The sequence below is a fragment of the Hemitrygon akajei genome, chromosome 11 (assembly GCF_048418815.1).
Source record: "Hemitrygon akajei chromosome 11, sHemAka1.3, whole genome shotgun sequence".
NCBI classification, from domain to species: Eukaryota; Metazoa; Chordata; class Chondrichthyes; order Myliobatiformes; family Dasyatidae; genus Hemitrygon; species Hemitrygon akajei.
This window is the reverse complement of record NC_133134.1, coordinates 150822024-150846033: the sequence shown is the minus strand read 5'-3', so window position 1 is coordinate 150846033 and position 24010 is coordinate 150822024. Positions and strand designations below refer to the sequence as shown.

At 40.8% G+C, this 24010-nt stretch overlaps 1 protein-coding gene and 1 long non-coding RNA gene across 4 annotated transcripts in view; one reads left to right on the top strand and one right to left on the bottom strand.

Annotated features, from left to right (window-relative positions):
* Positions 1–24010, bottom strand: part of LOC140736124 (proto-oncogene tyrosine-protein kinase Src-like) — a 215255-nt gene that overhangs the window by 5388 nt on the left and 185857 nt on the right. For all 3 annotated transcript variants that reach the window (XM_073061919.1, XM_073061918.1, XM_073061920.1), the window contains 4 exons: positions 21497–21676; positions 18167–18243; positions 11117–11270; positions 6313–6444 (listed from right to left, as the gene is read on the bottom strand). In XM_073061919.1, coding sequence (XP_072918020.1) covers positions 6313–6444; positions 11117–11270; positions 18167–18243; positions 21497–21676 — 543 coding nt within the window. The remainder of the gene's footprint in view (positions 1–6312; positions 6445–11116; positions 11271–18166; positions 18244–21496; positions 21677–24010) is intronic.
* Positions 10478–15532, top strand: LOC140736127 (uncharacterized). The gene is made up of 3 exons (XR_012100891.1): positions 10478–10765; positions 12158–12267; positions 14928–15532. It is a non-coding gene; the product is annotated as an uncharacterized lncRNA (long non-coding RNA).

Here is a 24010-nt window from a genome sequence, read left to right as displayed (position 1 = left end):
GATTGGCGATAACTGCCTTGAAATGGTCCAGTCTAGAGATGACAAAGACATAGAAGAGAGTTTCAGCAGTGAATAAAGCCAGTCTGAGTGGTCTTATCACAGGCTATAAAATGAGGGTTAGGTTGTGAACAGCCTAGTTTGGTTTCAAACACTATTGAAAGGAATTGAATCAGTGTGGCTGGCAAAGGGAGTTTGTGATGAGGATTCAGTAATTGATGAAAATTTCTGTTTTTAGTCGTCTGGATTTTGGAGAAGCAATCTAGGAGACAGGGGAGAGTTAAAGTGGAAATGGTGATCTTGGACATCAGTGTATGGAGCTGCAGAGGGTTGTAAGCCTAGCTCATGTAAACTCATCGGCATTAGCTTCCCCACCATTGAGGGCATCTTCTAAGGGTAATGCCTCAAAAAGGGAGGCATTCATCATGAAGAACCCTCACCACCCAGGATATGCCCTCTTCGCCTTAATGCCATCAGGGAGAGGTGCAGGATACTGAAGATACACACTCAACATTTTAGGAACAGTTTATTCCACAAGATTTCTGAATGGTCCATGAACAGTACCTCACTACTTTGCTCTCTTTTTGCAGTACATTTTGTTAATATATATTTTTTATTGTAACTTACAGCTATTATATATTGCACTGTACTGCAGCCACAAAACCACAAACTTCATAACATTTGTCAGTGCTAATAAACCTGCTTTTGATTCTGATGTAGAAATGAATGCTAACTGCAGATATATTCTTAATTTCCAATTCCTCCATGTGGCATATTGCATCGGATTACGCCAACAAGTCATCTGATAGTGCAATTTGATAGTTCCAAGATGGCACCAGTGAACCTCAGCGATATTCTGTGAGCTGCGGACAACAGTTATTGAGTGTAAATCTCGGGGTTGTACATGGTGATATATATATATATATATACTTTGATAATAAATTTAGCTGGTGTCTGTGAACACCTTATTTTCTATGTGAGCTAAATCACTGAAAATTTACTGGTATCACCTACCTACATGACATTTAGCAATTTCTCGTTCAATTCCTTTGTGCTGGGTGAAGTGGAAGTGTGCTGGCTGTATTCAAAATTAAAATTAAACATCATGGCTGACTAAAGCCTGCAGCAGCAGACTAGAGGGTGACAGAGAAGCAGCAATGCAATTGATCTGGGAAGCGAGCTAGTGGATTAAGGTTTTCTACTGGAACATCAGAATCAGGTTTATTATCAGTGGCATTGTGACGTGAAATTTGTTAACTTAGCAGCAGCAGCATCATAACAGAAGCATCCAGGTAAAGGGCAGGGGTATTAGAAAGAGGCATAAAACTGGCCAAGTATAGAAAGGGTTAAATACTTGGATGAGGAACAAGATGAACGCACACGTGGGAGGAGCAGGGATTATCGCAGCAACTCCATTAAATAAATGGCCTGGCAGAGAAGGGCAGAAAGGGTCACTCTGTGAATTTGCTTTGATGACTAATAAACAAACCACATCCAGAAAATACTTCTCTGTGGCGGGAAGAACAATAGCTATAAACTTGCAATTAACATTAATCCTAACAATATATTAAACGCAGCACTGACAAACACTATGATATCTCCTCAGCCTCACAGCAAACAGCAATCAGCATGAATCAGGACGACTTATAGTCTGTGAATTGATTGCACTCTCCTAGGGTTTAAAAGTAATGACTGGTCAGATGCAGTTCAGTGCAGACTATTAAGTAGCCAGCCGTCAAAGTGCTTAGTTTGTATTTCATGTACTGTATATAATAAACAGACAATGTCCATCCAAGGACTATCCCCTGTTGACGCACATTATCTGCCCCACTGCTCGGGCTGCCTTCAAGGGTAAAAAGTGAAGCTTTTATAGTGAGGTACTGTTCATGGGTTCATGGGCCATTCAGAAATCTTGTGGAATGATTGGGGAACTGTACTGGGGCCACTTACAGACACTTAATTATTTAACCAGGTACAGTATATGAATTTCAGATGCAGATTAATTGCCTGCTGTGCTACTTTCAATAATATTCATGCTGCTTCATAAAAGGCTATTAATCGAATAGAACACGATTTGTATGAAAAGGCATCATATAAATGTAAAATCGTTTCTCCCCACAAGGTACAAAACTGCTACAAATGATAAAAAATCCATCAAGTAGTTAACTCTCTGGACCATCACTTAAACTGTTATAATTCTATTCAGTGTATTTGAGCAAAAAGGAACAATGAATCAGGCTGTAATGTTGTACTCTGGTCTTGTAGATGTTGAGCAAAAGGCCATTCATCTCATTAACCTCCAGGAATACAAGACCGATGCCTTGGAGCTCAGTGTCTGAGCTTGCGGAAACACAAACGTTGAGGTGGTCAAAGCTTCCTAGAGGAAGTGCAACATCCATACAAGTCCCAAGAATTAATGACCGATGAGTCTCATGTGGCATTATGCAGGTCATGCCCTCTTCTCATTGCTACCAACAGGAAGGAGGTACAGAAGCCTGAAGCCACACACTCATTGATTCAGGAACAGCTTCTTCCCCTCTGTCATCTGATTTCTGAATGGACATAGAATCCATGAACACTACCTCACTACTTCGTTATTTCTATTTTTTGCACTATTTTATACACGCACGCACACACACACACACTTACAGTAATTCAGTTTTTTTCCTCTCTGTTATCTTGTATTGCATTGAACTGCTGCTGCCAAGTTAGCAAAGTTCACGACACATGCCGGTGATATTAATCCTGATTCTGATGAGGCAGACAAAACTTGACTGGGTGGCTGTAGGTGCTGTCTGAATTGTTTGTGCATACCACAGCACTGATGAATGGGTAACACACTACAGTCATTATCTGTTGGGACACTCATTTTCAAATCAAAAATGCCACTTCTTCTGATGTAGAACCATGTGGAATTATGATGTTACAAAACTTGTGATGCTACCAGCTTAAGAAAAATGAAATAAATTAAACTGAAAACCAACAATCTACAAGATGTCAAAACAAATCTTTTTCAGAAATAAGCATGTGTTTCAACTTTGTTGCTCAAGCATCTGCAGGCTCTTGTGCCTCCATTTTTCAGAAATAAATTTAAGAAAAATTGCATAAGTTAATGTGTGGTAAACACGCTAGGTATATAAGGAGAGTAAAGATGTGTGGCCATACCTATAAATGTCTGAAGTTAAAAAATTACATCTGTTCGGTTTACTCAGTGAGTCAGAGTCTGGGTGTGATACGGTTACTGGGTGTCGGCTCTGGTGTGAATCACACTGCTTAAATCATCATGGTTGTGCAATTCCAGCAGGCTGATGGATTAGTTGTTCTATCCCTGCCCAACCTGTCAACATTAGCTCTATTTTAGGAGATAAATCTACAAAAGCATTTATCAAGTGAACTTTCAAATCCACCCCAAAGGCATGACCATATTGCTTGGGTCATAGACTGTTCCTCCAGGCTTGGTAAATAAGGAGGGACAAGGGAGTGGAGTCTGCTCCATTCCAAATGCAACATTTGCACAGCAAGGATCAGGTAGCAAGCATGGCTAGAAGCTTTAGCAGATCCTTGCCTTTCTTGAGCTCAGCAACTCAAGATCTTTGTTAAAATGTAGTAATTTCTCAATGTAGTGGGTATTGATGAGTCTCTAATTGAAACTACTTGTGTGCCATTTGTAGTTCAGATGAGTTTACAAGGGACAAAAATGTTTCCTGCAATTGGCCACAGCCAATTTCATGGCAAGAAAGGTACAGGAACCTGTCTTGGGTATAATTCATCAAATTTTGATAATCAATTCCAGTTGCTGACACTTTTATGCCATTTAGTTTTGTATCATTTAGCAGACAGAACATTCCACAGAGATAAAATCTACACATCTTACTTCATCTGAGTTTTGCTCTAATTCCTTAAGTGTGGTGACTGCTTGTAGCACCTCAATTATTTCTTACCCCGTATTTACAGACTTCTATGCAAATTGTTTCCAATATCCATAAGCAACTTATTTTTAAAAATTACATAATGGATTCTGGTTATAACTGATCACGATTAGCATGGCCAATTGTGAAGCAGGAATGAGGGGTGACCTAGTTGAAACCTATCAAATGGTGAAAAGCCTTGATACAGTGGATGTGGAGAGGATTCATCCTTTGTGGGGGGGCCTAGGACCAGAGGCCACAGCCTCAGAATACAGGGGTGTCATTTTAGAACGGAGATGAGGAGGAATTTCTTTAGCTAGAGAATGGTGAATCTGTGGAATTCTTTGCCACAGGCAGCTGTGGGGGCCAAGTTTTTATATATATTTAAGGCAGAGGCTGATAGAGTTTTGACCGGTCAGGGCATGATGGGATACAGGGAGAAGGCAGGAGATTGGGGCTGAGATAAAAAATGGACCAGTCATGATGAAATGACGGAGCAGATTCAATAGGTCAAATGGCCTAATTCTGCTTCTACGAGGAAATCCGCAGATGCTGGAAATTCAAGCAACACACACAAAATGCTGGTGGAACGCAGCAGGCCAGGCAGCATCTATAGGAAGAAGCACAGTCGACGTTTTGGGCCAAGACCCTTCATCAGGACTAACTGAAAAAGATAGTAAGAGATTTGAAAGTAGGAGGGGGAGGGGGAAATCCAAAATGATAGGAGAAGATAGGAGGGGGTGTGGTGAAGCTGAGAGCTGGAAAGGTGATTGGCAAAAGGGATACAGAACTGGAGAAGGGAAAGGATCATGTGACGGGAGGCATAGGGAGAAAGAAAGGGGGAGGGGAGCACCAGAGGGAGATGGAAAACAGGCAAAGAGTGATTGCGAGAGGGGCAGAGAGAGAGAAAAAAGGAGGAATAAATAAATAAATAAGGGATGGGGTAAGAAGGGGAGGAGGGGCATTAACAGAAGTTAGAGAAATCAATGTTCATGCCATCAGGTTGGAGGCTACCCAAACGGAATATAAGGTGTTGTTCCTCCAACCTGAGTGTGGCTTCATCTTGACGGTAGAGGAGGCCACAAATAGACATATCAGTATGGGAATGGGACGTGGAATTAAAATGTGTGGCCACTGGGAGATCCTGCTTTCTCTGGCGGACAGAGCGTAGATGTTCAGCGAAACGGTCTCCCAGTCTGTGTCGGGTCTCACCAATATATAAAAGGCCGCACTGGGAGCACCGGACGCAGTATATCACACCAAATTCTATATCTATATCTGCTTCTATATCTTATGGTCTTGTTTTATAGAACATAGAACACAGCAGGCATTAAGACCATTTGGTCTCCTTGTGCTTTTGTAAGAGCAATGCAGCTAACACCACACCCTCACTCTCTCCCTACAATACTGCAAATTATTTTGTTTGCTCCATATAATTATCCAACCTCAAGGTCAATATTAACACTTGAAACTGTCTCCATTATTACTCCTGGCTGTGCATTCTAAGCCAAACCACACTTTACTTCAAACAACACACACAAAATGCTGGTGGAACACAGCAGACCAGGCAACATGTATAGGAAGAAGCACTGTCGACGTTTCAGGCCAAGACCCTTCGTCCTTTACTTCAATATGTTTTTTCCTCATGTCACTTTCAAATTGAACCTTCCTAGCCTGTTTCAAGGACTCTGTGGTTTGATGTTTAATATTCTGTGTGCTATTTGCTCAATTTTTGCTATTTGCGCAATTTGGTTTTCTTTGCACAATGGGTGTTTGATATTTTCTTTCATGGTGTTTCCTTGTTTCGTGACTGTCTGCAGGAAGATGAATCTCAGGGTTGATAATAAATGTACTTTGAATCTCTGGTTTTCACTTTCATTCTTTGCTCTCTAGTTCTCGGTCTACCACCTACAGTAGATCTATACCCTCCTGTATCAGTCTTCCTGCAAACTCTTCCAAAGAAAATGATCAGAGTTTCTCCAGTTTACCCACATTGCCAAGGTTCCACTTCCCAAAGCTCATTTATTTGAAATCTCTTCTGCTCTTTTTAAAGCCTTCATATCTTTCTGAAAAATGGAGTGCCCAGAAGACACACACTCAATATTTTATGAACACATTCTTCCCCTCTGCCCTCAGATTTCTGAATGAACAATGAACCAACCCATCAACACTATCTCAGTATTTTTGCCGACTTACTTGCACTACGTGATTAATTTAATAATTTTATATATAGTTTATTTATTGCAATGTACTGCTACCACAAAACACCAAATTTCATGGCATTCTGTATGTCAGTGATATTAAACATGATTCTAATTCTGATTCTAACAGTGTTTGCTGACTGTGCTCCTTCCACATGGTTTAATACTCAGTTACCAGGAGATTTATTCTGTACTTTAGGATTTACCTGGATATGGTACTCTGCCCTTTGTAGCTAATTCAGTCATCAGAATTCCAAACGACCACACATCAGATTTGATAGTAAACCGTCCATAAAGTGCAGCTTCCGGTGCCGTCCACTTGATAGGGAATTTCGCTCCTGTAACACATGAATGCAAGTGAAGAAAAGAGATGATCAGGCAAGCTTCTACCACAAATGGGAAAATCTGCAGACGCTAGAAATCCAAGCAACACACACAAGATAGTGGAGAAACTCAGCAGGCCAGGAAACATCTATGGAAAAGAGGAAACAGTTGACATTTCGGGCCAAGACCCTTCGGCAGGACGTTGCACAACTGTATACTATTATACCGCATAGAATTTAGATATTTACTGGGAGCAATTACACCACTTTGCATTGTAAACTATTTAACTCAACAATGCTGTAGCAAATGATATAATTCTCTTCAATCATATTTGCTTAACCATAAGGGCAAATGATTCCGTGGGGATATGGAAATAGATTTATGAATAGTAGAAGGCAAGCTAACGAAGGGATTGAGATAATATGGAAGACTTATGTATTCGACTTGAGAATATTTCACAGATTAATTTCCATGAGGTTATCACAGAGGCTACTCAATTATATCTCTATAAATTCTACACTACACTCACTGAAAAGCAGGCACAGTATTTCTTACATTATTAAGATGTTACTTAGAATTAAAAATATTACGGCATACAACATTCATCTGATGAGTGGTCAGCATCATGAAGTATTAACGTCATTTTCCTCTCTCCACCTGCCTGACCCGAGTATCTTCAATATCGTCTATTTTGGGTTCAGATTCAGATTTATTTATCACACGTACAGTGAAATGAGTCGTCTGCGTTCACAACTAACACACCCAAGAGGTGCTGGGGACAGCTGGCAAGATTCGCCACATGTTCCGGCGACAACCATAGCGTGCCCACAATATTCAGCAGAACAACACAAACAAGCCACAACCAGATCAAAATAAGCCCCTTTCCCACCCCTCCACTCACTCCCCCACACACAGAGGCCTCCAAACCCAGTGCAAGCCACCTCTGGGCCTCCAGTCCTTGCCTGCGGACTCTCAAACATATGACCTTCGACCTCCAGACCCTGGTCCAGATTTGCAGACTTAACATTCGAGCTGACAGACCTCAGACTAATTTAGGTTTTATAGCAACTACGTAATTTTGCTTTTATACATGCGTACATTTTTATTTTCAACAGTGGCAGATCGTTGGATAAAGACCTGATGGACATTGTTGTAAACTAGTCAACAGCCACTCTGCCAGTATTATCCACTCACATTAAGTGTTTTTAAGATTCCTTGCTGGATATGATGGAATTGTTGACTACATTAACCTGTGAATGGGTGGCATAAAGTAATGCTTGACAAAAATGATAGACATTTATTATCCAACATTCTTGTATACTCTATATGTAATAAATCAGCACTATACTTTAAAAAGCTCACTTAAAGTTGAACGCTTATGAAATTATCTATGCACACTACCATTCAGAAAGCACTCCTCACCTCAGCAGTGTGCCCTAATGAATGTTTCCAAGTCCTGGATCACAACTCAACCCTCAGTCTTTTAGCTCAGGATCCCCAATCTGGTAACTGATGCACATAACCAACTTGGACCATATTTAATACTCACTAATTTATGAGCTCTCTCAGAATTTACTGTCGACATGTATCAAAAAGCAAGAAAAGCAGCTACTTTTGGAGTCTGCCAGTTTAATTTCATGGTTGAATATGCTGATTGTGTATTAGCCACTGTCACAGATAAGTTTATTTTTTAATGCAGAGATGGTGGGTGCGAGGAATGGGTTGCCGGCAATGGTGGTGGAGGCGGATACGATAACATCTTTTAAGAGACTCCTGGACAGGTGCGTGGAGCTCAGAAAAATAGAGGGCTATGGGTAACCCTAGTTAATTTCTAAGTTAAGGACATATTTGGTACAGCTTTGTGGGCCAAAGGGCCTGTATTGTGCTGTAGGTTTTCTATGTTACTGTAGGTAAGGGGTCAGGTTAAAGGTCAGCATGTCTGAAGGGAAGTAGAGTGCCCTAATTGTCAGTGTGGATGTAATATCCCTTATGGAACCCAGCAGTTCATTATTTTACACATTACTGTTTAACCTATCCATAAATAAGTACCAACTGTTATATTTTTTTACAGCTTAGTTGACCTAACATGAAACAAAGTTGCAGAATCCACAGGATTTTAATAATCCAGTCCATAACAGCCTCCAAGAAGACCACAACCTTGTCGTAGGGTTTGGAGGTTTGTGTGCCTCAATGACCAGGAGCTCCATGTTGGCTGGAGTCAGGGATTTATGCTTTGGCTCCTGGTAGGGTCACCCATGCCAAACAGGTCAAAGGGTAGGGATCAGACTAGGAGTGATCCACCAGTCCTCCAGGTTTGGGGGTTCAGCTCAGGGCTAACAACCATGACTGGTAAAACAAAATTGTTACAGAAACAGCAATGAAGAATCCACCTACATCTGAGTGTGACGGTATTCCTGGGAATTGCATGACTGACAGTAGTGAAAACTGAGCTACTGACACGATGAACACCACCAGAGATGGAGGACCTTCATTGCTACCCTAAACGCCAGTGGCACAACAGGGAGTAGAGAGGGAGAGAGGGTATAGATAGATAGCGGGTATAGAGAGAGGGAGAGAGGGTATAGATAGATAGAGGGTATAGACAGAGGGAGAGAGAGGGAGAGAGATGGTGTAGAGAGAGTGGGAGATAGACAGTGGGTAGAGAGAGAGGGGAGTAGAGAGAGGGAGTAGAGAGAGGGCGGGTGCAAGAGAGGGCAGGCGCGAGGGAGAGGGAGAGAGAGAGTCACGGGGAGAGAGAGAGATATGGGGAGAGAGGGGGAGGAGGGAGGGAGAGGAGGGGGTAGAGAGAGAGGGTAGAGAGAGAGGGGTAGAGAGATAATAACACAGTGGAATCTTTATAAGATCAATTTTTTGCTGCAAAATGAAATTGTGGCTTAAGGCAATGTGCAATGTTATCAGTTTAGGCTTGTCATAGCCTTGGGGTGAATAAAAATTCAGCTTTCCCATTGATGATATGAACTAGCGTAATGTGACTGGTGGACCATTCTCAGTCTGGCCTCTACACTTTGACCTGTTTGGCATGGGTGACCCTACCAAGAGCCAAAGCACAAGGCCCTGACTCCCGCCAACACAGCTCTCCGGGTCATCGAGGCACACAAGCCTCCAAACCCTACGGCGTTTGTGGTCCTCTTGGAGGGTACTATGGACTGGATTATTAAAACCTTGTGGATTCTGCAACTCTGTTTGATATTAGGTCAAAATAGCAGTATGGGGTCCTAGGAAAGAGGAAAGTAAAACAAATATGGGATAGGTCTGGTTTTATGAGATTTTACTTCATAGTGAACAGATAGCTCCAGTCCAGAGTGGTGGGAAAAACTAAAATTTCCTGACTCAGACAACCAGGAGAATTAGCCTGAATTCTGTGGTTAGTAACAGTCACAGCTAATCTCAAAAAAAAAATTCATAAAGATCTGATGAACTCTGTGGTGCTGACTTCCTCTTTTCTGATGCTGGTTGCTGCTGAATGTCAATTCAAAAGGGATCTCTGACATCCGGTAACATTAGAGTCATGGGGCCGGCTGAACGGTTAATATAATCAGAGGATTCCCAAAGACAACAAACCAAGAACAACACAGCACTGGTTTTAATTTACTAATACTTTCAACCTTCCACAAAAGGGAAAAATAAAGGCTGAATTATTGTAAATCAAGCATTGAAGCATTATTATGATTGCTGCAACCGAAAAAGTTTTAGCCTTTTCCATCATTACACTATATCATCACTGATCTTAGTGGGAGAATCCAAGGCCAGAGGCCACAGCCTTAGAAAAGAAGTTCCCTTCAGAACAGAGATGAGGAGGTATTTCCTTTGGCCAAAGGACGAGGAATCTGTGAAACTCATTGCCACAGATTTAGTATATTTATAGCAGAGGATGATAGTTTCATGATTAGTAAGGGCATCAAAAGTTACAGGGAAAAGACAGGGCTAGAGAGGGATAATAGATCAGCCATGATGGAATGCCAGAGGAGGCTTTGATGGGCTGAATGGCCTGATTTGGTCTTATGCATTGATATACAATCAATGTATATTAACTTACACATATATTTATTGGTGCATTTTTATTGTTATTGTGTTCTTTACATTATTTTTTGTAATTGCATCAAGGTATCTTGTTCTCCTTTACACTTATTTACAACCTTGAATCTTGAAATCTGCAAGTTGATGTCAGCTTCTAGGATAATAACAAAACACTTTTCAAGTTATCCTCCTCATCACCACAACTGCGAAATCAAGTCTAGAGTCTACTTCGGCTACCTACAGTGAAGAAGATGCGTACTACTAGAAGCAATACAGGGATCGGAATCTGAAAGGCAGGTCTGAGCAATGAAAATTTCACATTCTTTTAGATAGGGTTGTGTTCCAGGGATACAATGAAACACAATGCAATCTTAAAAATCAATTCCTGGACCACATTGTGACAAAAATGCACCTGAGACGATTAACAGTGATCTCTCTCTCTAAACTTGGACTTTTAAAAACTCTACATGGAGAATGTGATTGTCCCAACACATGAATCTCAAGCCGTTGTGCAACTCCATTACACACACCCAAATTCTGCTGAAGCTTGAAAAATAAAAGAATTTTAATTAATTCATTCTGACAGGATGCTTCTGAAATGGCATTGATTGGAATCAGTTTAGTCATTATTAATTGCTCAGAGCTAACCTTGCCGAGCTGTGTATTCATTGTCTTCAATCAGTCGAGCCAGGCCAAAATCAGCGACCTTACACACAAGGCTTTCACCCACAAGAATGTTCGCTGCTCGTAAGTCTCGGTGAACATAATTCATCCTTTCGACGTACGCCATGCCAGCCGAGATCTGAAAAATTTAAATTTAATATACCATTGAATTCAAGATAAAAATGTAGGGAGGTATCATATATTAGTTGCTTCCTGGGATCAGAGCTCCCTGTGTTCTAGGACCGTGCTGTCAGTTGTAAGGTTCTAGACGATGAAATACAAAGAATTCCTTCTACATAGTCCACAACCCAAAGGTATGAACATTGATTTTTTTCAATTTCAAGTGACATCTTAAAGGACCCCACCCACCCTACTCATGGACTGTTTGTTCTAATCCCATCAGGGAGAAGACTACATCACATCCATGCCAGGACCAACCTCAAAAACAGTTACTCACTACACGCCCCTCCATACCCACCCCCCCACCATTACTAGTTGACCACTTCCTGTCAGTGAACTTGTGTACAGACACTCCTGTGCCTCGTGTCATTTTAGTACATTCAGAATCAGAATCAGGTTTATTATCACCAGCATGTGACATGAAATCAATCTACATATATAAGCTGTCTAATGCATTTATATTTATTGTGTCTTCTTTATTGTGTTCTTTAACTTACTGTGGTTTATTTTTGGCTGCATCAGATGCGGAGTGACAATTATTTAATTCTGTTTTACACTTCTGTAATGGAAATGACATTGAACGATCTTGAATCTTGAATCCATTTTATCCAAGACACAAAATGCTGGAATTCCTCCTGAATGTTGTGTGCTTTGCTCAAGATTTACAGCATCTACAGAATCTCTCATATCTCCCGTTGTTATCCCCTTTCCAATATCCCTCCCTCCAGCCCCCAACAGTTACTTTTATCCCCTTGCCCTCCTCATTCTATCAATCTGTTACCCTCATATATAGATAGGGAGATAGATATATAACCATATACTACTTTGAGATTCATTTTCTTGCAGGCATTTATAGTAGAACAAAGGAATACAATGGAATCAATGAAAAAACAAACATAATAAAAGATTGACAAACAACCAATGTGCAAAGCAAGACAAATTGTGCAAATAATAAGGTAAATGAATAATACTGAGTTATGGAGCCCTGGAAAGTGAGTCGATGGGCTGTGGAGTCAGGTCAGCATTGAGGTGAGTGAAGCTATCCACTCTGGCTCAGGAGCCTGACGGCTGTTCCTGACACTGGTGGTGTGGGATTTGCGGGTCCTGTACCTCCTGCCCGACGTCAGTAGTGAGAAGAGAGCATGGCCTGTATGATGGGGCCCTGTTAGATGTGACAGTGCTCCTTGCAGATGTGCTCAATGATGGGGAGGGCTTTGACTGCGATGGACGAACATATCACTTTGCATTTATATTAATTATCACATACCAGCCTTGGTAGCTTTTATATTTCCACTTACCACCCTCCAGCAGCTGCCTCCCACCTTTATCTGCACCTCCCCGAGCCTGATTCCATTTGCCTTTTCTTTTAAAGCTTGCTCTGTCTCTTATCCACCTGCTTCTGTCTCCTCGCTGTACCCTGCCTAGTCCCATCTGCCCATCCTCCTTTACTCAACCCCCGGTCCAACAATCTCTCGCTGGCCCTCGTCTCCACCGCTCCCCCATCCTCCCTATACTGGCCATCTTCCTTTTCCAGTCTCAGTGCGGATGCGTGGTGTCAACGAGAAATCTTGACCATTTCTACCCTCCAACAGGTGCTGCCCGACGCACTGACTTCCTCTAAAGTATTTCTCCTTTGAAGCCTAATTTGGGGTACTACGTGTAGTTCTGGTCACCTACGTAACGGAAAGCTATCAATAAGACAGGAAGAGTACAAAGGAAATTTACAAGGATGTTGTTGGGACTTGAGGACCTGAGTTAAAGGGGAAGATTGAATAGGTTAAGACTTCGTTAAACCATGAGGACATCTACACAAAACATTGCCGTAGAAAAGCAGCATCCATCATCAAAGATCCTCACCATCCAGGCCATGCTCTTTTCTCACTGCTGCCATCAGGTAGAAGGTACAAGAGCCTCAGGAGACGTGCCACCAGGTTCAAGAACAGTTACTACCACTCAACCATCAGCCTCTTGAACAAAAGGGGATAACAACACTCTGGGAGTGTAGTTCCCACAACTGATGGTTTCATGTTGAGGACTCCTTATCTTGTTATTTCATGCTGTTGTTATTTATTGCTATTTACTTATATTTGCATTTGCACAGTTTGTTGCTCATTGATCCTGTCCGGTTACTGTCCTACAGCTGTGCCAAGTATGCCCACAGGAAAACGAATCTCAGGGTTATATGTGGTGACATGTATGTACTCTGATAATAAATTTTACTTTGAACGTTATTCCTAGACTGTAGGAGAATGAGGGGAGATATGACAGAGGCATATAAAATCATGAGGGGTATAGATAGGGTAAATGCAAGCAGGCTTTTTCCACTGAGGTTGGGCGAGACCAGAACTAGAGGTCATAGGTTAACAGTGAAAGGTAAATATTTAGTGGGAACCTGAGGTGGAACTTTTTCCGCTCAGAGGGTGGACTGAGTATGGAATGAACTGGCAGTGGAAGTGGTGGATATGAATTTAATTGAATTTATTTCTTACATCCTTCACATACATGAGGCGTAAAAAATCTTTACATTATGTCTCCATCTAAATGTGCAATCATAGTAATTTATAATAATTTATAATAAATAATACAGTCAATGCAACATAGAAATACACTCAAATCTGGTGGAAGAAGCTGTCCTGGAGCCTGTTGGTCCTGACTTTCATGTTGTGGTACCGTTTCCTGCATGATAGCAGCTGAAACAGTTTGTAGTTGGGGTGACTAGAGTCCCCAGTGATTCTTCGGGTCCATTTTACACACCTGTCTTTGTAAACATCCTGAATCATGGTAAGTTCACAACTACAGATGCGTTGGGTTGTCCGCACCACTCTCTGTAGAATCCTGCGATTAAGGGAGGGGAGGTACAGTTCCCAAACTAGGCAGTGATGCAGCCAGTTAGGATGCTCTCAATTGTGTCCCTGTAGAAAGTTCTTAGGATTTGGGGGCCCATACCAAACTTCCTCAATCGTCTGAGGTGAAAGAGGTGCTGTTGTGCCTTTTTCACCACACAGCTGGTGTGTGCAGACCACGTGAGGTCCTCAGTGATGTAAATGCTGAGGAACTTAAAGCTGTTTACCCTCTCAACCCCAGATCCATTGATGTCAATAGGGGTTAGTCCATCTCCATTCCTCCTGTAATCCACAACCAGCTCCTTTGTTTTCGCGACATTGAGGGGGAGGTGGTTTTCTTGACACCACTGTGTCAGAGAGGTGACTTCTTCCTTGTAGGCCACCTTGTTATTGTTTGAGATTAGGCCAATCAATGTAGTATCAGTGGAAAATTTAATTTGCAGATTAGAGCTGTGGGTGGTGACACAGTCATTGGTATAGAGAGAGTAAAGGAGGGAACTTAGTACACAGCCCTGAGGGGCCCATGTGTTGAGAGTCAGAGGGGTAGAGGTGAGTTCAATTGCAACATTGAAGAGAAGTTTGGATAGATAAATGGATGGGAGGGGCATGGAGGGCTATGGATCAATCAGTCTAGGCAGAATAGCAGTTTGGCAAGGACTGCAAGGGGTACTATGCTGTAGTGCTCTATGATTTTATGTAAAAGGTACGGAAAATAATGGGTGAAATGTCTGATATTCAATGAATGTGATAATATATTCTCTTACTGCATTTAGGTATACTTGGGAGTCAAGTACAGTGGATCCCAGTTAATTGGGCCATCGGGTAATAGGGGCAGTCGCTTATTTAGGACAACTCTTAAAGAACAAAAACTACGTACTCAAGAAGATTACCAGGAATCCCTTCATTTATTTGGGATACTATGCCGCTTAATTGGGACAGGAAACTGTTGCCAAACAGTTTCTAACTAGCATCAGTCGTGTGCGCTTGCGAGGCTGTTAGTCACAACGCCGTACTTCAAGCAGTTTTTAAATCATTTGCGTGTACCTGTGCTCAAAAGTAGCAATTTTTGTCACTTATATTTGGTGAGGAATAAACGGCAAGACAATTCAGAACTGTTTTGATCACTACAGTTTCAAGTATTCAGGCTTGAAGATGCCAAAAACGTCCAAGAGTGAAAATGAAACAATTTCACTACTTCACCAAATTAGGAACTACAAGATTTGAAGGATACAATCCCTGACAGCTTTGTGTGAGAGCAGGCCAATATCTGCACCAGGTGTCTGCACTAATTTTGTTCATTTACAGTCAAAAGACAATGATGTGGATGAAGTCCTCCATTAATAAGTATTAGGAACTAATACAGTTTTAAGGTACTGTAGTAGCATTGGTAGTGTTCTAATTTGTTCTGTATTTCATGTAAGTACATTATTTCTTACTCAGTTTGTCTTTTTTAATTGTTTCTATGAAAATTCAGCAGCCACTAAATTGGTCCAAAATGTACTGGTCCTGGTGTGTCCCATTTAACTGGAATCCACAGTATTTAGTTCCAAAGTCCATTTGCTTCAGAGGTCTGAAGCTTAAATGCTTTGCTCAGCTGAGTGTCATATAAATTCCACAAGTCAACAAAGTCACATTGCTTGCCTCGTCCTAGGAACTTGAACGATATCTTCTTATTACTCCTTTCAAGCTGGAAACCATAAAATAATTGTAGAAGATTGCAAACAAAAATCTTGTGACATACATTCTTCCAATTACTGCAGGGATACAACTTAGTGTCAGAGGACAAACTCAGTACTTATTTGGAATGGGTTAACCACCTTTCAACATGTATCATTGATCTCTTGGGAAATACTCTCTTTCCTTACTATTGAATTCAACAATTTTTGTTAACAAGCCTTTTCTGTTTGTGGACTGGCCAGTTCTGATGCAAGGTCATCCACCTTAACTCAGTTATTGCCTCCCCACAAGTGCTATCTGGTCTCCTGGGCATTTCCAATATTATCTTTTGTTTGAGATTTCCAGCAATCCCTGTCTTTAGAGTATGTATCTTTCCTGTCTCACAGCCTTCATCATTTATCAACCAACTGGCTCCAAAAGTGCTGTGTCATCCTGGACAACCTGCATTGCATCATGGACAGTTTCTTTGGCCTCTCCACCCCTTTCCCTTTCCTTCACGTAAAACTCAGTTGTTCTCTCTCCACCCCAGCTCTCCATGAAAAATTATTGCCGTGAAGCGTTGCTTATCATGGTGCCACTCGACCTATGGAATGTTTCCGGCACCTTGGTTTTATTTCAGATTTCTAATATCTGCATGTTTTTGATTTTCAGTATTTTATCCTTCTCTCAATTTGAGACGTCACTCTTCCCCAAGAAAGCTCTTCAATGCTCTGTGCTTCTAGATCAGGGGTCACCAACCTTTTTTGCACCGTGGACCAGTTTAATATTGACAATATTCTTGTGGACCAGCCAAAAGGGGAATGGGTGTTAATCACAACCGGTATGTCCCCCACCACCTCTTCCAAAGAAACTCTCAAGTGACATTTGTTTTTTACTCAAGTAGCTGTAGGTTAATGACCGACTGATGACCTCGTGTGGGTAATGACCTTGCTTGCGTTCAAGTTCAACAGTGGGCGTGACAGGGAATGAGGAAAGGTGCAGCTGACTCATATCGTTTCATACCGCCAAATCATATCGTTTCCTCACAGCCCGGTAGCACATGCTTTACAGCCCAGTGGTTGGGGACCTAGGTTCTAGATAACCAGTCATAATCCTAGGTACATGTCTAACTGATTTTTATGATACACCTGGATTCTGCCCCATTATTAAATATTTTTAATGTTAGAAATAATACAATTAATTTTGAGCCAATTTATATTTTTTCTAACAAATGGTTCCCACCAACCAGGAGCATGTATGAACTGAAACAAATGGACATTAATCATTAAGAAAGTGATATTGTTCCTACAAATAGCTCGTAAGAAAATCCAGGTTCCAGGCTGTGAATATGCTATTTAATAGAACCACAATGCCACTTTCAATTCTTTTGAAACAAACTGACTTTTGAAGAAGAAAAATAACATTTGCTTACTGGAATAATTAGAATCAAATGTTAATTGCAAAAATGAGAATCAGTCTGACTTCAGTTTCCTTTCTGAAATAATTTATCTTTATACAGTATCTTGACATTTGCACCCATTATGTTTAACAACAGTATGTGCACCTTGAACTAATTACAAGTTTTAGATCAAAAAAATCAAATTCCCATTTGGGAATTGCAATGGAGTTTATTGCAAAGCTATCTCAGCATGGCTGTGAAAAATTCAGGGGAAGATTTAGCTGCATTAATAGTTCTGTTTTAACTTAGCCCCAGTAACCGAAGCTTCCTGTTATGCTTTGTCACTTCAAAACATTAAACTAATTCAATAAATACCACGGGAGTCTAAGAATACAGGCGTAGCTTTGTCTTTACTTTCAAGTGAGGCAGGCACATATGTTATATCATATATATCATATGTTAGTGGGATGACATTTGCAATTAATGTAATTTTACATATAATGCTTAATTAATTTTAATGACAAAGAATGCTTAAACTATATATACATATACATACAGATTGTATGTATATGTATATATAGTTTAATATACACAAACACACACACACAAAGATTACTCAAATATTATTGAAATATCAAACGCACGCTTCCTAAGCCAGATAACTTCTAAATTCAGATGAAGAATCTGTGACCAGAGGTGATAACCCTGCTTCTCTCTGCATAAATGCTGCCTGACTTGCTGAGTATTTCCAGCATCAAGTTCAACTTCAAATTATCCGCATGATATCTTCCTTTGTTGTACAGGGTGTATGTTATTAATGGTAATCTGTCCCAAGGAAGATGCTTATGATATGAATCATGCTAACAAGGTACAGATTAGTAAAGAATCCATGAAAAAAACACTAGGCTTTTTAAAAACCATACTTTTCCTTTGACAATTATTAACATTAGCACTAACCTGAGCAGCCATATCAACCAGCTGTGGAAGTCTCAAGTATTTGCCCATCTCTCCTTTGAGGAAATCCAACAAACTTCCTATAATATTAAGATAAAAACATAATAATTCAGGTTCAGTGTTAATTCCTTTCCACAACTCTTTCTACTCTCCTTATCTTCCTGCTTCTCGAAAGAGTGTTAAAGGCCACAATACAATACAGACTTGGTTGTTGACATGAGGAGTGTACTCCCGAGTCAGGTGCAGCATCCAAAAAGTTTCATTCCACTTTAATACTAGAAACAGTGCAGCCTTCATCCTCAGAGGAGACCAGCATTAGAACTGTTTTTTCAATTCTCCACATCAAGTATCCTTTAGTTCCTCGGACTCTAGCAGTTAGCAGGCACTGATTTTTACATTAGGCTTCTAGTCACCTGAAAGGAATTTGTACTTTCCCCCTGTAACTGTGTGGGTTTCTTCCAGGTGCTCTGGTTTCCTCCCACAGACCAAAGACACACTGGTTGATTGGTTAATTGGTCATTGTAAATTGCCCTGTGATTAGGTAGGGTTAAATTGGGGGATGGCTGGGCAGTGCATCTTGAAGGGCCAGAATAAATAAATAAATAAATTAAATATACTGTTCTTCATGTATCTCATCTAGATTTGAGATCAGATACTAAAGGTGAAAGTCAATTCCAAAATCACGATGACACCCATTTTCTGAAAGGACCACACATGTACAACATTATCTCATAGGACAATAAACAAATCTTAGCAATAAACTGAATTTAATAGCTGTGCTTTGTTATGTGGATGCACTGCTGTCATCAAAACTAAAAATAAGATCATTTCCCAAAACTGTCAGCATTTAATCTAATTTCACTTTGCAGGGGAACATTGTACCATAAACTAGCTAGAACACAAACCCTGGTGACCACTGTTCCCCCTAAGCTGTGCAGGTACGAGACCACGCAATATCTGAAATGCTCCTGTGGACATAGCCTTTATTTCAGCGCAGAATTTTCTTAACATTTAAACACTCAAGGTGCCACACACACTTTAGGCTGCGTAAAAATTTCCTGTTGAGAGCAATGGTTGGTCCACGCAGCTATATATTAAAAAAAAAGAGCACTGCAGACCAAAGCACCCTAAAAATAAAGTCAGTCATCAAAAGGAATTAAAGACAACTTTTTGATAATTCTAAGGAAAATGAAGATTCATTTTAGCTTTCTTCCTTATTTAATGACCTTAATTTGGTAATTGCCACCTACAGAATGAAATCATAATAAATTCACCATAACATGTGATTCTGGCATCAGTGCTGCAGTGGTGTCATCACTAAGCAGACCAGTCCTTCATCTGCTACTCTGTCAGCATCGAAACACACAGTGAAGTGTGCCGCTCGCACCAGCGGCCAACGCATTCTGCAGATGTGCTGGGGTCAGCCGGCAAATTTCGTCATGCTTCTGGTGCCAATGTAGCAAGCGGACAACTTACTAGCATGGACCCGTAGTACATCTTTGGATTGTGGGAGGAAAGCCAGTGAGTCAATACTTCCATATTAAGGTATGCTTGTGCAAAGATATGACACGCAGTAGTTCTCAGGACTGCTTCAGTGCAGGGTGTCATCAGGCACTACATCCACCCAACACAAATTTCCAAACCACTTCAGACCACTTCCCAAAGCTTCAACCAAACAGCCACTTCCGTTTTAATTACAAACTACGAGAGGAGATGACAAAACCTAGCACTTGACTAATTCTAATGCAGAAAAGCGCTCCTAAACCTACATGCTCCTTCCCACCGTTTAAAATACTCATCAGTAGTTACACAAACATTTTTCAGATAATATGCAAAGAGAAAGATATGCAAATCTGAACAAATTTATAGGTCTTCCAGTGCTGAAAACATTGTTCGCCTGCCCTTTGGTACCACGACAGTTATGTTCCTCACACTGGTCTCAGCCTTTGAAACCTGATGGTTGACAGAGAGTTCAGACTCCTGCATAATCATGTTTAATGTATGGGCCATTATTCTGTCAGCCAGCTCCTTCTCAGCAATTCTCTCCTATTCTTTATCTGATGTGCGCCTGCTTTACATATTCATGAGTGTTCAGGGATGAAGAGTTTTCACTAGTTGCACAGAGGCGCAAGACAGCAAAGAAGCTCAAGTCAGATGAACTCCTCAGGGCACTGATCTGAGAGCAAACCTTTAAAGTGAACAGGATCACTACGTCTGCCAGCTTTGCAGATTTCAAAGATTTTCTGTGGGAGCACATTCCCATTACGTTTATTGGAATTAGCTCTAATTTTTGTTACACACAAAAATACTTTTTTCCCAGGGATAATGTATACCAATAAAGAATGCTCAACAACCCTTCCTATAGTTGCTGCATCATCAATGCTTGGGCTGCTTCAGGCACACATTGAAATTTAAATTGCTGGATTCTATTTATTTATTTAGATTCCGTTTGGAATAGGCCTTTCGAGCTACACTGCCCTGCAATCCCCCAATTTAACACTAGCCTACTCACAGGACAATTTACAATGACCAAATAACCTAGCAACCAGTACGATATTGGACTGTGGGAGGAAACCTACGCGGTAACGGGAGAGAACGCACAAACGCCTTTCAGGCAGTAAGCAGGAATTGAACCCAGTCTGCTGGCACTGTAAAGCATTGTACTATCCACTACAACACCAAGGGAAAATGAAATAAATTGTTGTAAAGCTTTTCATCAATGGAAAGCTGAGAAGCTTAATTGGACAAGTGGCACAACGTCATCACGAGCAAGGCCAGCTCGTGGTGGTGGGATAAGACGCCCTCCCTGACCTGCTGCTGTCCCCATGCTGAAAGACAAAGTTCAATCTTTGTCACAGCAGTTTGGTAAATGACTGGGTGGCTTGCCAAGCTATTTCAGAAGGAAGTTCAGAGCCAACCACACTACAGTAAGTCTGGAAAGGCATACAAGCTGAACCAGGCACAGATAGCAAATTTCCTTCCTTATGGCGTTATCTGAATGGTACAAAGGAGCATAATTCAAACACTGCAAACTCTAAGATGTGTCAGTATTACAACTTATTTGAAATTCATGAAGGAAATCAGCTCTTACACTCAACTGCTAATGAATTTCTATACAAGGAAAACAAAATTTCACACAACATAAAAAGAATAACCCATTGTAAAGTGATTTCATTTCTGAGAGAGAAAAATCATCCTATTTTATGGCCCCAGAATCTATTCATACTTGCATCAATTTCATAATTGATTTTACAGAATGCTAAACTTTATTTTAGTGGGAATAAATGTAAAGAATTAGTTTGTAACGAAGGTCTTGAATTTATATGTAAATACCTTTGCTCATGTACTCTGTAACAATGTAGATTGGTTCTTCAGAGACAACAGCGTACAACTGGACCAGTTTATCATGACGAAGTTTCTTCATGATTTGTGCCTCCTGCAGGAAAGCTTCTGGAGACATTGTACCAGGCTTTAAAGTCTTAATTGCTACTTTTGTTGTTCCATTCCAAGTTCCTTAACAGGACAAAAAAAACGTCAAAGGTGAATACACATTAAAGAACTCAGGTACTTTCTGCTCTTCATTAACCCCTGTCCCCTGCTTCATCTCTCCACACACAAATAACAACATTTTGTGCCCTCTCCTCAATTTCATTCCGTTAATAAAGCATTCATCCAAATCATTCTTGCCTTAGCAATAAAAAAGTCCTTTCACTTTCCAGGGACAGATCACTATTTGTGATCCCCGAATATTTGGTATACATCATGGAATTTGATATTTCATTTCTAAAAGCACCCTGACCTTTAATCACCTCAGTTAAATTCCCCATCCCACATCCACACTCACTCAAACCTCTGCCCTCCTCTGCAAGTTTTCTCAAAGTTCAACTTCAGAAAGTGGAACTCATCCTTCGATCCAGTACATTCAACCCTTTTGAACACAAGTTAAATCAATACTTCCAGACTTTTTATTCCAGTTCTCCAGGATTTTCCATTAAGATTCAAAATTGTTCATTCAACCATAAGTCATGGGAGCAGAATTAGGCCATTTGGCCCATCAAGTCTGTTCCACCATTTCATCATGGCTGATTTATTCTCCCTCTCAACCACATTTTGCTGCCTTCTCCTCATAACCATTGATGCCCTGACTAATCAAGAACTCACCAGCCTCTGCTTTAAATATACCTAAGGATTTGGTTATTTGTACCACAGTTATCTGTGGCAATGAATTCCATAGATTCACCATCTTCTGTCTAAAGAAATTCCTCCTCATCTGTTCTAAAGGGACATCCTTCTGAGAATGTGAAGAGGGTAAGGGGTACGTGCAGAAGGGGTGGGTGAGGGGTAAGTGTAGCAAAATATGTAGACAGGACCAGGCAGAGGACACATCATTGGGGAAGTGTAGGAGGACAGGGAAGAGGTAGCAAAAATAAGATGCCAGACAGCATGTGGCAACCACAAAGAAGAGGAACCTTGCGACCACAAGACAATGTGTTCGGCAAAGTATTTTGAGCTATATACCTATTTCAAGTGTTTTGCTTGCGTCCATACCCATTCTAAGAATTACGCTTACGTTTATGCTTATTTCGAGTATTTTGCATGCTTAGCTATGCAATAGCCAATCAATTGATGAATTTGAATCGGTAACCATATTTGCGAATGTAGTACCCTGCTTTTGGGTATAAGTATGACCTTTGTAAACCGACAAATTGGGAGTTGGCTATCTTACGCTTGAAGTGCGTGGGGCTGCGAACTCCTCTCTGAATAAAAACCGTTTCAGAGGTAATTTCGTGTGTCTGGTATTTTCCCTCAACTGAGCAGGTTAATAATTTCAGGTTAACACTTCTGTTCTGAGGCTCTGGTCCTAGACTCCACCACGAAAGGAAACATCCTCGCCACATCCACTCTATCTAGGTCTTACAACATTTGATAAGCTTCAGTGAGATCCCCCTCATTCTTCTAAACCTCAGCAAGACAGGCCCACAGCCATTAAACATTCCTCATTCAGTAACCCTTTCACTCCCAGAATCATTGTCATTCTTCAGAACATAATTGTAAATGAAAGTGAAATAATTGTTACTCCAGATCCAATGCACCATAAAAAGCACAAAAAGCATAAATAACACAATTTTAAAAACAAATATAAATACATAAGATGAGCTTATATAGACTGACTGCATGTACATAAAGTGACACTAAGTACAAGAGCACCTGTACATAGGCTGACTCTGACAGCATATGATAGAGCAGTGGTGGTGGGGTAGGTTAATGTGTGGAGGTATTGATCAGCCTGACAGCTTGGGGGAAATTACTGTTTTTGAGTCTGGTGGTCCTGGCTTGGATGCAGAGCACCCTGTTCCCTGACGGGAGTGGGACACACACTCCACGCGCACAGTGGGTGGGATCCTTTGTGATATTGCTGGTTTAGGAAGCCAACTGCTTACAATCTTCCAGGCTGATCTATCATTTCTGTGGAGCCCAACATCACTTTCTTTCACTTTCTAACACATTCCCTTTAGCCCCCTTCCCCACATTCATCTTCCTCTGGATCATATGACCTTTTATCAGGTATAATTCAATTTAGCTATACTCAATATACAAACTTCCATTTTAATGCCAATGATTCACAGGGTATATCTTCTATTCATGAATCACTAATACTATGTCACTCTTCACCTAAGAGACAACATTCTTCTTAACTATCCACAAAGCACATCAACCTACCCTTTTCTCTTAGCAAATTTTAATTAACAGCTTGCATTCCAGGAACATATTCCTTCTGTAAATGGTCATATCCCTGAAGTTTCCCAGCTCTGATAAAAGTCAAGCGGATGAAACATTAACTCTGTT